General features: G+C 36.2%; 1 protein-coding gene across 2 annotated transcripts in view; it reads left to right on the top strand.

Annotated features, from left to right (window-relative positions):
- Nucleotides 1–213: 213 nt before the first annotated feature.
- The window catches only part of RAB3C (RAB3C, member RAS oncogene family), a 291,721-nt gene continuing 277,447 nt past the window's right edge, over nt 214–14,487 (top strand). Inside the window, exon 1 of one of the 2 annotated variants that reach the window (XM_007973282.3) lies at nt 214–478. In XM_007973282.3, the coding sequence (XP_007971473.1) occupies nt 461–478 (18 nt within the window). In that variant the 5' untranslated portion in view covers nt 214–460. Of the gene's footprint in view, nt 479–1,069; nt 1,311–14,487 lie in introns of those variants that run through there. The other variant, XM_007973272.3, reaches the window with a different exon arrangement.

Raw genomic sequence — 14,487 nt, 5'->3', positions numbered from 1 at the left:
CTTGATAGAGGTCTCCCATCTCATTCTGTGACGATGCTTTTGGGTTCCAGTGATGAATGTGTTCATTTTATGTGGCTTGCTCTGGGTAAATAACCCAGTGCCCTCTCAGCTCTGCAGCCCGCGGCCAGCGGCTGTGTGTGCGCGCTAATGACGGCGGAAGGTGCCTGGGGGAGGGCTTGGGGAGGGGCTGCCCAGCGCTATCGCGCCCCTGGCACTTCCTAAGAGACTCAGTCTTTTCTCTGCAGCTGCCGCTTGAAGACTCCACATTTTCCCTCTAGAGGAAAGAAGCCCTCCATCGAAATCAGCTGTCTTCTCCACGTCCCTCCTTTTTCTCTCCGCCAGACGCCACCCCTACCCCTTCTATTGTGTTGTGCCTTTTCATTTTAGCCCCGCTTCCTACGTAGAGCCCTAACCTCCTTTGTAGCGAGGTCACTTGAGAATTTCCGAACCTCGAGTTGTAATGGAGCTGTATGGAAAGGTAAGCAGGCGAAGGCAGTTCCTTGCGGGTGCTTAGCCAGAAATCTCGCTTTCACGCACTTTGGTTTGCGGGTTGTGTGTGTGACTGTGTACGCGCGCGCGACTTCTCAATGCAATTATGCGGATAAACCACGGATAAACCACTTTCCTTATGTGTGTACCATTCATCGTCTTTCTCCCCCCACGTTTGCTGAATGAGACTGTAAAACTGCCCCACTCTGCCTAAGGAAACGTAGAAACTTTCCCGATTCAGATGGGGAGGGGGTAGGGCGGAGAGTCCCAGAGACCAGCTCTGGCTTCGTTTGCATTGGAAATTAGCACAAGGTAGTGTTGTTTTCTAATCAGGAAATCACAGTCTACTCCCGAAGGCGATAGTTAGCAAAGAAAAATCTCCAGCTGAGATAAGCTGGGGTCACATTCGCCTGCCCCTGGCGAGGAAGAGGGCAGGGGAGACTGGCAGAGGTAACCCAGGAGCATTTCGAAAGGAGTAGGGAGGCTCCGCGGCCGAGCCGGACTGGCGGATCAAGCCTGTTTAAGAGTTTGCTTGCTTGCCGGGAGGTGTAGTTCACCGCTCGCCTGTTTGCTGGGAAGCCCCGCAGGGCGAAACTACAGCTCCCAGGAGCGCACGGGGCTCCCCGGCAGTACGCGTGTGCGGCGCCAGGAGAGGACAGCTCCGGTGCTGATGTTGGAGCCGGTTAGCGAACCCCAACAGTGCTGAGTGTGGAGCGGGGAGCGCGCGGACTGTGCACGTTTGACCGGAAGCCCGGACCAGTGCTGTCCTAGCCAGAGAGAAAGGACATTTGTCAACAATGAGACACGAAGCGCCCATGCAGGTGGGTCCATAAAGAAAGAGTGGCCTCGGGAGGAATTGAAAGAGATGCTTTTCCCCTTGCTCCGCGCACAAACAGTTCAACGTAAGGGAAGGTCTAGGCGGCCACCCGCGGAGATGCGGCTCAGTGACAAGACCCTGGGAACAGAGTTGGGTTTCTTTGCGCTCTGTGTGGCTGTGATTGGGGCTGTCTTGATGAGGGGATCGGGCTATTCGCAATCTGTCTAGGCTCTGTAATGAGGATAAGAGTGTTTGTCTAAAATGAAAACCCAAGCAAACAAAAGTCAGAGGGGCATGCAATCTCGTGTTGGCATTGATCTCCTCTCTTGGCATCCGGGGTTTGAGATTGCGGTGAAATACTCACGGATTTAAGGCAGATAGGTCAAATTCGGGGTTGAAGGCTTCCCACTGGAGTCGGCATAGAGCGAATTCCGCTTGGTTAAGGGCGCATTAAAGAAAGAGAAGCCAATGTTAGGCTCCTCAAAGTCCTGTTTCTTCAGTTAGGCTCCCAGTATCAGCAGAAAATAGCAAACACATCGGGGCTTGGCGTATCTCTGAGCTATGCCAGCATCACTGTCCACACAACTGGTTTACTCTGTTTTGGAGACAGCCCCCTCTGAGCTTTCTTGTGTTATGTGCCCATTTGTTCTCCGATTCCCCATTTCAGTCACATTCTTAGGTTTGTTTCCTTTGAGAAATGCAAAGGACTCCGGTGCAGAAGTAACCTCTGCTTAAACATCTTGCTTAAGTTTTGTTTTTAAGTAAAGATGAGTGATAATTCTCGTCTCTATGTACTACCAGTTAACATTAAACATCAGCTTGTGTTTATTAATCGGACAGTGATCCTACTGTGTAACAGAAAGGCATTTTATGAATGGGATTGAGAGGAGAGTAGAAAACATCATTTGGAATGTGCTCTCTCCTGAGAACCCACCTCTGTTGCCAAACCCAACAGTATAAATATTTGACATTAATTCAGGCTTCAGCGTTTCTAACTGGTTTCTTCATGAATCAAGGACTTTAAACATATGCTTCGATTTACTTTTAATTTATTTTATGGGTTATGTATATTAAGAAACCCTTACTGGACTGTTAAATGAAAAATCTATGGAATTTAATTGTTTGTTGGGGGATTATATAAGGGAAGTCCTCAAATTACCTATGAGTTATTGAAAATTTGATTTGTGTCAGGGAACAGTGGCCCCTTTGTGTGTCTTCTAATACCTCTATTTGTGACTTAGCTTTTCATTATAGACCTGATGTGAAAAGAATCTGAACAGACAATAAAGGTACAGGCTGTTGCAATCAAGATATATTGGTTTATGATAATTTTCTATTACTGGAGATACTGCCAGGAGCCAACTGGCTAAATTAATCATATTTGATTATAAGTAAACATTAATTGTAGACTTTAAAAGTAGATCGTTACACTTCACTAGGTATATGTATATGAAAACATGTACGTCTTAAATTTACACAATAAAAAAGATTTCCAAGAATTTTTGAAAAATAGATTGTTAATAAAATCAACTCTATATATGCACTGATATTTTTCAATCAAAATAAATTATGAAAAATTTAACCACACTATGTATTAATTTTGCTTTCCTACAGGAGTTGCTTAGAATGTTCAGAAAGGTCATTAAAATATTACAGAACTGTATTAATATTTTAGGAAATAGTTAAAATTAGTTTTTGTGTTCACTAACTATGTAGTAGGCACTGTGATTTTCTATTTTAGTCGAAACTTTAATGAAGAACTAAAATAAAAATAGGTAAAATGAAATTAATTTGTTTGTGGATAGAGTTATTGTCATATTTATCATGTATTTTTAAATCATTGGACTAAGTTTTTGAAATTTAAAATTTCCAAATGCTGTCATGAGTAATGTACATTTTAGGAAATCAAAGACTTTTTAGCATATTTAATTAGAGCACATACATTAATTCAATTTAACTAATAAATTGTTGTTATAGTGACCCCATCTCCATTATCATTAATTTTCAAAAATATGTAATAATAAGATAAAAACTATAAGCTTACTCTGAATATTTTAAAGTAACAAGTAATGTTTCAGCACTGATATTTCTGAATTGTAATCACATTTCATGTGACTTTGATATATGACAATGCAACAAAATAAATAGTTGACTTTTTTTTTCATTTAAAGACTGAACCACATCATCATTTCAAATGTATGTCCCAAATATTTTTTTACTTAGGTCTGTAGAAGATGACTCACAAGCAAAACCTCATTTTATGGTTTCATAAAATAAGAGATTTATTCTCTGCTTTTAAAAATATTTAGTTCATTTGTTGATGTGAAACAATATGAGCTTTTTAATGTATTTGCTTATTTCCCAATTTACTTCTTATATTTTCTAAAGAAGCCTTTTAAAAGTCATGTAAGGTCTTTTAAAAAGCATTTGATGTATCTATATAAATAACTTGGTGTTCTGTTCAGGGTAGTTATCTTTGATATGTGCATATTTTATGAAGCGTATTTCTTTCTGAATTGAGGGAAAATGAGGGTTAATTGTTTTTTATAGTAATTACTAAAATAATATACAATGATAATCTCTGACATCTTTATTTCCTTTCTAACCTAAATAACCAGAAATAGCATTTGGTAAGTGTCTCAAGTGATAGGCTTAGCATTCTAATGCAGGAGCTGGTCATTCGTGTCTTCTCATTCAGTGTGTACATAAATCCTGAGGGCCAAATGAGATGAGAAATAACAGTTCTCATGACTTGAGGACAAGACTCTGGTTAACAAATTGTCATTTGATTCAGGAGCCACATTGAACAAATTCTAGTTTAGGTAGTGCCTTGCCTGTGCCAAGCCCCGTGACTTAGATTTCATTTTATTTGTGTGTATGTATAAAACAATTTCTATATGTATAAATAATATATAACAATCATATGTGTGTATGGATATATTTTACAAAAATATTTAGAAATATATTTAAAAATCCTAGTGGTCACTGTTACCCTAATTATAGGCACGATCACTTGAACTTATTAAAACTAAATAACTTTCCTACTAGGATAGAGTAAAATTTCTGTCAGATCTCTCTGTCTAGAAAACCCATGTTCTTTCCTCTATTACTTTTGATACCCCAGGAAGATATAAATGGGTGGTGTAAAGAATGAGACAGCTATTGATATAATTTGAGTCATTCATTTGGTTCAGAAGAAAGGAAAATTGGCCCTATCTTCTTTTTATAAAATAAACTTGCATAAACTAAACTGAATATTTGAAAAGGGCCAATGTTTTGAAAATGGCTTACTTCTGTCTATTATAATTTCTGGCAGGTTCACGTACTCTCTTACACGACCAAAGTGGAATTCATTGTCTCCGACTAAATGCTTACTTTTCCATTTTGTTATCCACAAGCTTTTGGGGTCACTTCATAAATGAAGTCTTCTAACTATTGAGGAAAATTCAAAGAAATATATCTACCCAAAGTGTGGAGCAGAGTGCCAAAGAAATTGTTTGACTAAAGATGAGGAGGATTGAAGAAGGACTATAGATGTAGGCTGAAGATGAAGTGGAGCTAAAAACCATTAGTTATATATTAAAGTTAGCCATGCTGTACACAAAATCAAATTGCAAAGAATTAAAGTCTAAATGTCACTGTTTTATTTGGCTATTGAAAGTACATGGCATTTTTGTACTTCATTATTGTTGAATTCCTAACCATATCCATCCTCAGTGATCATCCCTCTATCTTTCTGAGAAATGGACATGTAGTCCTCATCCTTTACAGAAACAGAAAATCCCTAATTGACTTTAGAGAAATGAGAAATTCTTCCTGGCTCCATTTGGGTTAATTGCTCAAGTATCCACTTTTCTTCTGTAAAAGGAAGTGCAGGATAGCAAGGAAACTTAACCTATAGCAAAAATTCACTTTTGTGGTATAAGAATGTTTTTCCATTGAAACTGCAAAATTACCATAATTTTCTGCCACCATTCTAAGCTTATACTGGAGTTGGAAAGTCCTTTCTTCACCATGATATTCCAGGAAGGAAATGTATGTTTATGCTGAAGAATAAGTTTTCTTGAAACTACTCTTGCCCACTCAACTCGCTAAGTACAAGCAGCTGGGCCACCTCAAAAAAAAGTTCTTATATAGATTAAAGGTTTTCCAACCGTTTTCCCCTTTTTTTAATTAATGTGGCTCAGAGGTTCTGTGGGAATCATCTTAGTAGGTCAGTCTATTACCAAGGATACTACAGCCTGTGAAGATTAAATCTTTGAGAGTTATTCAGAATTACGTAGATCTTTAGCATTTTTCATTCATTAGTTATAGTTTTTTAAATAATGTTTATATACATTGAAATGTACAAATCTTAAGTGAACAATTTAATGAATGTTGACAAATGTATAAATCTGTGTAACACACACCACTATAAAGATATAGAACATTTCTAATCACCCCGAGTGTTCCTTCATGGTTTTTCCTAATCCACCTATGCAGTAAACTTTTTTGGTGAGACTTGAACTTGAGATCCCTGGGTTCTCCTGGACAGACTGACCAATCACGGCTTAGCTGTGGGATTTTCCTGTGTTTCCTGTCTCACTCAGCCCTGCAGAATGACTTAACCATAAAAAAGTTTGATTTGTTTTAGAACTTTATATAGTTCTGTAGAACATGCAGTATGAACATACTGTGGAACAAAAAAAATATGTTCTCGTTTGAGTCTGGCTTGTTTTGTTCAGCATAATGCGTATGAGATTCATCCATGTTGTTGCATGTTTCAATAATTCATTCCATTTTATTGCTGAATATTATACTTTTAAAATCAATTTACTATACTTTTAAAATTCATTATCCTATTTGTGAACTTGGAGGTAATTTCTAGTTTGGGGATACTATGAATAAGGCTATGTTTTTTCTATTCTTTTTTATGATAATATCTTTTCACTTCTCTTGGGTAAATACCTAAAAGTAAAATTTCTGGGATAAATGTTTTTTCTATTGTTCTTTTTTATGATATATTAAGCTTTATAAGAAACAATCAAATCTTTTGCCAAAGTGGGAGGACCCGCAATTCTCACCAGCAATGTATGAGAGAGTTTTAGTGGCTCCGCATCTTCAACAACATGTAATGTCAATGGTCTTTTTAGTTTTGGCCACTTTAATGAGTGTTTTCTGCTATCTCATTATGATTTAAATTTGAATTGTCCTAATGATGAATGGTTTTTAGTGTATTTTTATGTGCTTATTGGCCATTTATATATCTTCCCTTGTGAGTAGTGTATTCTAACCTTTTATCCATCTGGGGGATTTGTTTTAGTTGCAAGAGATCTTTCATCTTCAATTTAGTCCTTTGTCAAGTCAGATAGATATACAAATAAAAGTTTCTCCCATTTGGTGGCTTATATATTCATATTCTAAATATGAATATATAATAATATATATTTGGTGAGGATTTTTTGAATTTTGATGAAATTTAGGTTAATTAATTATAGGTCGGGTCTGTATCCAGACTGATCCGTTTGTCCTGACTCTGTGTCCAGAGGCCTTGCTATATTTATTTCTAGTTTTTTTTAAGATTCCATAAACATTTCAACATAAACTGTCATTATTTGCAAATAGAGATAGTTTATTTCTTCCTTTCCAAAGACTTTCTTTTTTTCCCCATATATTATTGAATAGAATAGAATAACCAGTACAATGTTGAGTAGATGTGACGACAGCGGACATCTTTATCTTGTTCCCCATTTTAGGAGGGAAGGCCTTCCTTTTTTTTACTGTTAAGTGTGAAGCTAGCTATAGGGTTTTGTTACTGTTTTTTTGTTTTGGTATAGATATTATTTATTATATTGAACAAATTTGATTCTCATTTGATGGGAAAATTTGTTTTTAATATAAATAGGTGTTGAATATTGTCAAATGCTTGTTATATATCTGTTGATGTGATTGTGTGGTTTATCTACTTTAGTTTGTCGGATTACGTAGATTGATTTTTTTAGCTAAACTGGCATTCCTTAGATAAACCCTATTGGTCATGATATATTGTCCTTTCTGTATATAGCTGGATTAAGCTTGATTATATTTTGTTAAGTATTTTTTTTGCATTAGTCATGATGGATATTGGGCTATGATTTTCTCTTAATGCCTTCATGAAGTTATAGTATTGGAATTATGATTATAAAACAAGCTAAGAAGTATTCTTTGCCCCTCAGTTTTCTGAATATTTTTGTTGCATAAGATTAGTATATGTTGGCTTGTTAAATGTCTAATAGAGTTCACCAATGAAGCCAGTGGAGCCTGGAATTTTCTTTCTGAAAATTTTAAAGAAGAGTTTTAATTTTTAAAGATTTCATTGATATACTAATATCTCTTATCTATCTATCTCCCTTAAGTACATTGTATTAGGCAGAATAGCATCCCTCCCAAAATGCTCCATGGCCTAACCCGGTAACTTGTGAATAAGTTCCATTTCATAACAGAATGGACTCTGCAGGTGTAATTAATATTATAAACTTTAAAACAGGGAGATTAACCTGCATTATCAGGTTGGTCCAATCTAATTACAAGACCTCCTAAAAGTAGAGAACTTTCTCTCACTGAAGTCAGAGTGATGTGGTAGAAGAAGTCAATTTCGAAACATGAAAATAATTGTTGGGGTGAAGATGAAGAAGGCTGTGTGTCAAGGAAGTAGGGACCTCTGTCCTACAACCACCAGCAACTGGATTATGCTGACAATCTGAATGAGTTTGGAAGTGGAATCTTTCCTAGACCCTCCAGATCAAAACCCATTCCAGCCAACACACTGATTTTAGCCGGGTGGAACTGAGCAGAGTGAGCAGAGGACCTAGCTGAGATTTCTGGCTCAGAAAACAGTAAATGGGTATGGTTTTAAATATCCATTATAGCTGCAATAGAAAACTAAATATGCATATAAAAATTTTTCTATTTCATTGTGAGTCAGTTTTAGTAAATTTTGTTTTTCACCTCATTTTTCCAATTTATTAACACAAAATTGTTAAAAAGATTTTTATTACCTTTTAAATATCTCTGGGATCGGTAGTGATATCCCCTTTCTTTCCTATTACTGATCATCTGAGTTTTCTCCCTCTCTCTTATGCCTGTCTTGCTAAATGTTTGTATCGGTATTAATGTCAACTTTTACCTCTGTTAATTTTGTTTAGTTTGTATTTTGTTGATTTTAGCTGTTTTTAAAAAAACTATATTACTTAGTAGAACCTTTTCTTCATTTAGATTCTTAAAGTATAAATTTAGTTCACTTATTTATTTATTTATTTATTTTTAAGGCAGAGTCTCACTCTGCTGCCCAGCTGGAGTACAGTGGCTGGATCTCAGCTCACTGCAATCTCTACCTCCTGGGTTCAAACGATTCTCCTGCCTTAACCTCCCGAGTAGCTGGGATCACAGGCGCCCACCACCACAACCAGCTAATTTTTGCATTTTTAATAGAGACACAGGGTTTCCCCATGTTGGCCAGGCTGGTTTTGAACTCCTGGCCTCAAGTGATCTACCCGCCTCAGCCTCCCAAAGTACTGGGATTACAGGTGTGAGCCATCGCACCTGGCAGGTCACCGATTTTAAATATTTATTTTCTTTTAATAAATGTAAGCATTAGAAATCATAAATTTCCCCGTAAGTACTCCTTAAGCTGACAGGCACACATTTCTGAATATAGTATTTACATTATGTTTTATTTCAAACTATTTGGCACTTATGATGTTTTTGTTTAATCCATGTGTTTAAAAGTGTGTTTATTTTCCAAATACTTGAGTATTTTTACAGATATTTTATTGATACTGATGACTAGTTAAATTCTATTGCTGCTATGGAAGATACTCTTTAAGATTTTAATCTTCTAAAATTGTTGACTTGTTTTTAGTTCAGCATGTGGTCTGACTTTATGATTCAATGTGTGCTTGTGTGTGCTGTAGTTGTGCAGGGTAGTAGTCTCTAAATATAAATTGGGTTATGGCATTGTGTGGTGTTGCTAAGACCTTTTATATCCTTATCAATTTTTGGTCTATTTATTCTATCAAGTACTGAGAAAGGTTTTCAAATCTCCAACTATTATTGTCAATTTGCCTCTTTATCCTTTTAGTTCTTTTGAGTTTTTTCATATATTTTGAGACTCTGTTATTAGATATACACACATATTTTTAAATGTGTCTGCCTGAGTAATTTTTCCTTTTATATTATGAAATGTCCCACTTCATCTCCAGCAATACTCCTTGCCTCAAAGTCTATCTTGTCTGATATTAATAGAGAATGCAGACACTCTTGCTTTCTTAATAGTATTTTCATGGTATAGATATATAATTTTATAATTCTATTTTCAACTTGTATGTGTCTTTATATTTAAAGTGTGAATCTTGTGGTCAATGTAGAGTTGGGCTTTTCATTTTTTTTCCAGTTTGAAAAATCACTGCCTTTTTCTTGGTCCATTTTCATATATTGCGATTATCATTATGATTGAATTTAAGTCTACCATTTTGTTGTTTTTTATTTATTCTGTTTCTCTTTCTTTCTCTGTTTCTTTTTTATATTCTTTTTTGCTTAATTAAATATTTTTAGGTATTTCAACTCCTGCGTTGGCTTTTCTTTTCTTTTTCTTTTTTTTTGAGATGGAGTTTTGCACTTGTTGCCCAGGTTGGAGTGCAGTGGCACGATCTCAGCTCACTGCAACCTCTGCCTCCCGAGTTCAAGCTATTCTCCTGCATCAGCTTTCTGAGTAGCTGAAATTACAGGCATGTGCCACCACACCTAGCTAATTTTTGTATTTTTAGTAGAGACAGGGTTTCAGCATGTTGGCCAGGCTGACCTGGAACTCCTGACCTCAGGTGATCCACTTGCCTCGGCCTCCCAAAGTGCTGGGATTACAGGCGTGAGCCACTGCGCCCAGCCCTCTGTGTTGGCTTTTCAACTGTATATCTTTGTGTATATTTGGTGTTTATCCTAAGAATTACAATATGCATATTTAACTTATTATATAGTCTACTTAGAGTTAATATTGTATTACTTCTCATAAAATATAGTAATTTTGCTGTGATATAATTTCATTTACCTCATTGTTTGTGAAATTTTTGTCATATGTCACATCTACATTTATTATAAATCCCCAATAAAGTTTTATAATTTTAGCTTTCAACAGCAATATGTATTTTTTAGATTAAGAGTGAAAAAATGTATATTTATTTATGTTTGCCTTTCACCTATGTACCATTTCTGGTGCTCTTCTTATTTATCTGAGTGTCTATCTGGTGTCATTTTTCTTCAGCCTGAACAACCTCGTTTAGCATTTCCTATAGTACAGCTTTGCTGGCATTTCATTCTCTTAGTTTTTGTTCATCTGATAATGGTTTTTAAAAATGTTGCCCTCATTTTTGAATAAGAGTTTTGACTGCATATAAAATTTCTTGTTGATTTTTTTCAGTAATTTAAATATGCTGTTTTATTTTCTGCTGATCTCCTTTATGATGGGAATTCAGCTGTTCTTCATATCGTTGTGCCCTTGTGTGTAATGTCAGTTTTTTCATCTGTTTTCAAGATTTTCTATTTAACTTTCAGTTTAAACAATTTGACTATAATGTGTCTAGATGTCATTTTATTTATATTTAGTCAGATTGGGGAATTGGATAAGCTTCTCAGATACATACATTTTTATTTTTCACCTAATTGGAAATATATTTAGCCATTACATCTTTAAGTCTTCTTTCATCCAATTATTCTCTTCTTTTTCCTTTTGATATTGGCATTTACATGTATGTTAGAATTGGTATCTTCCCACAAGTAACTGAGGCTTGGTTCATTAAAAAATTTTTTCTTTGTATTTGTCAGATTGTATGATTTATATTGATTTATTTCAAGTTCAATGACTCTTTCCTCTGTCATCTTCAGTCTTTTGTTAAGCTTGTCCAGGAATTGTTCATTTTAGTTATTGTACTTTTCCTTTTAGGCTCAATAGTGGCTCTTTTTACACTGGAAACTTGTTTCCAAGTGAGGATATATATTAATCTTGGGATGAGGTGCTGAGTATTGAAAGAGGTTAATAAGATTAATTTATAGTAGTGTGTGGAAACTAAGGAAGCACAGTAATTAACTGAGCTTCTTATAGAAAAGGAGATAGAGAAATGTAAATAATAATATTAGTGCTTTGATTATCTTTTAGAGATATTTTTGGAACAATACTTATGTTTACATTTTCATTTCTATCATTTAATTATATTTCTATTGAGCATTGTTCCTGTGATACTATACCTTTTCTTTGTGTTTTTCAAATTAAATTGTGAGCTTTAAGATACTTTTTGAAATTTTAACAAGTTGCAAAATTGTAAAAATAAAATAACTTTAACAATTACTTTATTTTGCCAACTTATGTATTCCTTAATGGTGTCAACTCTGCAGAAACAAAATGCCTTTTCCAACACCAACATATTTCAGATTGGTTTGAAGTGTGCTGTCAGTTCTATTGAGATAATGATGTATTTTTGCATTCACTAAACAATGAAGCAATAGGAGTAAGTATTCTAGGTCTTCAGTCCTCTAGTGAATGGTAAAAAGAAAGGGTCAGTAGTTCCCTGCCGCACTCTCCAGCAAGCTGGTTGGCTTGGGGTAGTATTAGTAACTTAGGTCGAGCGACCTTCAAAAAACCACATGTTATGCCTCCTTGGCCTCCTATCTGAGAAAAACATGGAATCATAGCCACTTAGCTCCTACACTTTTAGCGTATTATGTCTGGCTACCTGAATCATAATCTAACAGTGAGAGGAAAGGCCATCAGCCTCTCATCACTTGTCTGCTGCCACTTGTTTAACTCTAGCTCATCGAAGATCAATGGGCGTTACTTGCTAGCCACCAAGTGGCTTGGATGATAGAGAAACTTACAAGCCAACACTGATGAATAATTTCAGTTCAAGTGGCCATAGCTCAAGGGATACTAAACAGCATGAAGAACTGATATGTTTACCAACTGGCAAATTATGACTCTCCTATGACTCTCACCTATGGCTCATAGCTTTAATAGAAGATAGTTTTTCTTTAGAGTGTTTGATCCACTGAACACCTGTCTGAGTGGCAGGACTGATGAAAAAGAATAACAGAAACACAGCACACCTGTGATGTGAGCATTCTTTTATGAATGTGCGTGGTTGAGTTTATTCTTTATAGTAAATAATAGTCGCAGTAGCTTTTGAATGAAAGGCAGGGATGATTATGACTATGAAAGTGGCTTTGTAAGTCATCCTAATTGGTACAGTTATACAATTTGGAAACAAAAACATGTAGATTGTGAATACACCAAGTTTTTCACAGATAATCCAGATATTCCTTTGTCTCATAAGTGCATGGACAACAAGATGCTTGTTCCTACACATGACCTACCTTGATGGATGAAATAAGGGCAGCAATATATCAAGATCTAGAACCAATATTTATAGCAAATCTCAGGAGGAATTTTTCAATGTCTCATTATTTTAATGTTTGATACTTTTTAAATGTTTAGTGTTTTAAAAAATGTTTAATGATGAAAACTTATTGGGAAACAAATATATTAATATTAACATGTAGGCTTTTTTTAATTCCTCAGTGGGAATTTTTAGAGTACCTTACTAGATATTTTTAGGAGAGATTTTCCTTATACCACATAGCACTGGGTATGGCCATTCTGTTTACTCTTTCTCCTCAGGAAGAGGTATTCTTGTAAGAGCTATTCCTCATTTTGTGGTCTCCATTTAGACACAGGTCTCCTTTAGCTGTCAGTGCTTTCTAATGGACTGAGGGGGAAGTAAAGCCCAATTGTGTTTATTTTTAAAAATGACTGATGGAGAAAGTCAAGGCCACCTTCCACAGAGTTCAGCAGAACAGAGTTGCATAGCTTTGAGAACATATTTACCGATTCCTAGTAGGTTGTCCCTCCTCAAAGTCTAGTAGGGTGCTTGCAGTGAGTTATATCACTGGTCCTCAGAAGGTTCTGGCTTTTACCAGGGCAGAGATAATTGATGAAACACATTTCTCAGAATTCAGCTTGTCTGGGCAGACTGGGCATTGTAGGGTGTAGACCCTTCTCTGCAAGAGTCAACATCATGATGGTGAGATCTGCTGAACTGTATCACCAAGAGGGGTGTCTGGTGAAGATAGCAGCTGGTGGAGAGCTCTAGGATCATATTTCCATGTTCCCAGGGATCTTGGCCTAAATGTCAGATTACTCAGTCACCTCATAGTATATCCCAGAGGCCTTGACAACATATATCTATCCTGGCTTCCATATGAACGTTTGTTAATCCAATGATTTCTAAACCTGACTGATGAAAACAACATATGAAGGGTTTAAAAAAATGACAGATTTCTGGCCTCACTCTAAATATTCTAATTCTGCAGAATTTGAGTGGAGTTCTGCATGTCTGAGAATTTTGGATATAGTATACCCTAAAAGGATTTCATTTTGTATTCCCAAATAAAAATGTATCCAACTGGAGAGAACAGGTATTTGAAAACACGATGTCTGATGTTTGTTTCTGCCAAGAAATGATGAGAAACCTTCTGTATATTTTATATCCACGAGAAAAGTTTTGAAGGATTCTTTACATTTTGTTGCTAAGAGAGAGGCCCTTTCATTTTTACAAATTGACATCTGTATATAGAAAGTGTGAATGTCAAGAATGATGAGGTTTTTTTTTATGTTTTAAACTTCTTTTGTTTTATCTAAGTTGTATAAGGGGAAGATAGTTGCTTGGCTATTGGGAGGCATGTGGGGTTTGGACTTTCAACCAGTTCTCTTGTTTGCATGCCCCAGCCACAGCTAGGGTGACCCACCACCTAGCCGACTGGTTTTAGCACTGAAAATTCCGCTGTGTACCATGAAACTCCTCATTCTCAGGCAAACCAGGACAATTGGTAACCCTGCCCATACCCTATAATGAAGACACTTGGTATCTCCAATTCTAAGGCCTTTCTAGGTTCTTCCAGGCAAGAATTCTTGTGAGGTTTTTCAGCAGGCTTAGGATTCTGCTTTCTCCAGTCTATTCACTTCCAGATTCCATACTTTTGTTGACCTCTCTTTTCTACTCTTGTCTCCTGTCTACTTCTCTCTGTCCAGAAGGATTTTGCTTTTGTGAAATCCCTTTGCTATTATTTTAGAGGGGTTTAGGGGAAAGGATGGTGATCATCACCACATATGCAAACATACA

Source organism: Chlorocebus sabaeus, chromosome 4 (genome assembly GCF_047675955.1).
Source record: "Chlorocebus sabaeus isolate Y175 chromosome 4, mChlSab1.0.hap1, whole genome shotgun sequence".
Taxonomy (NCBI): Eukaryota; Metazoa; Chordata; class Mammalia; order Primates; family Cercopithecidae; genus Chlorocebus; species Chlorocebus sabaeus.
Note: the sequence above shows the minus strand (reverse complement) of the source record. Positions and strands in the feature narration are given on the sequence as shown.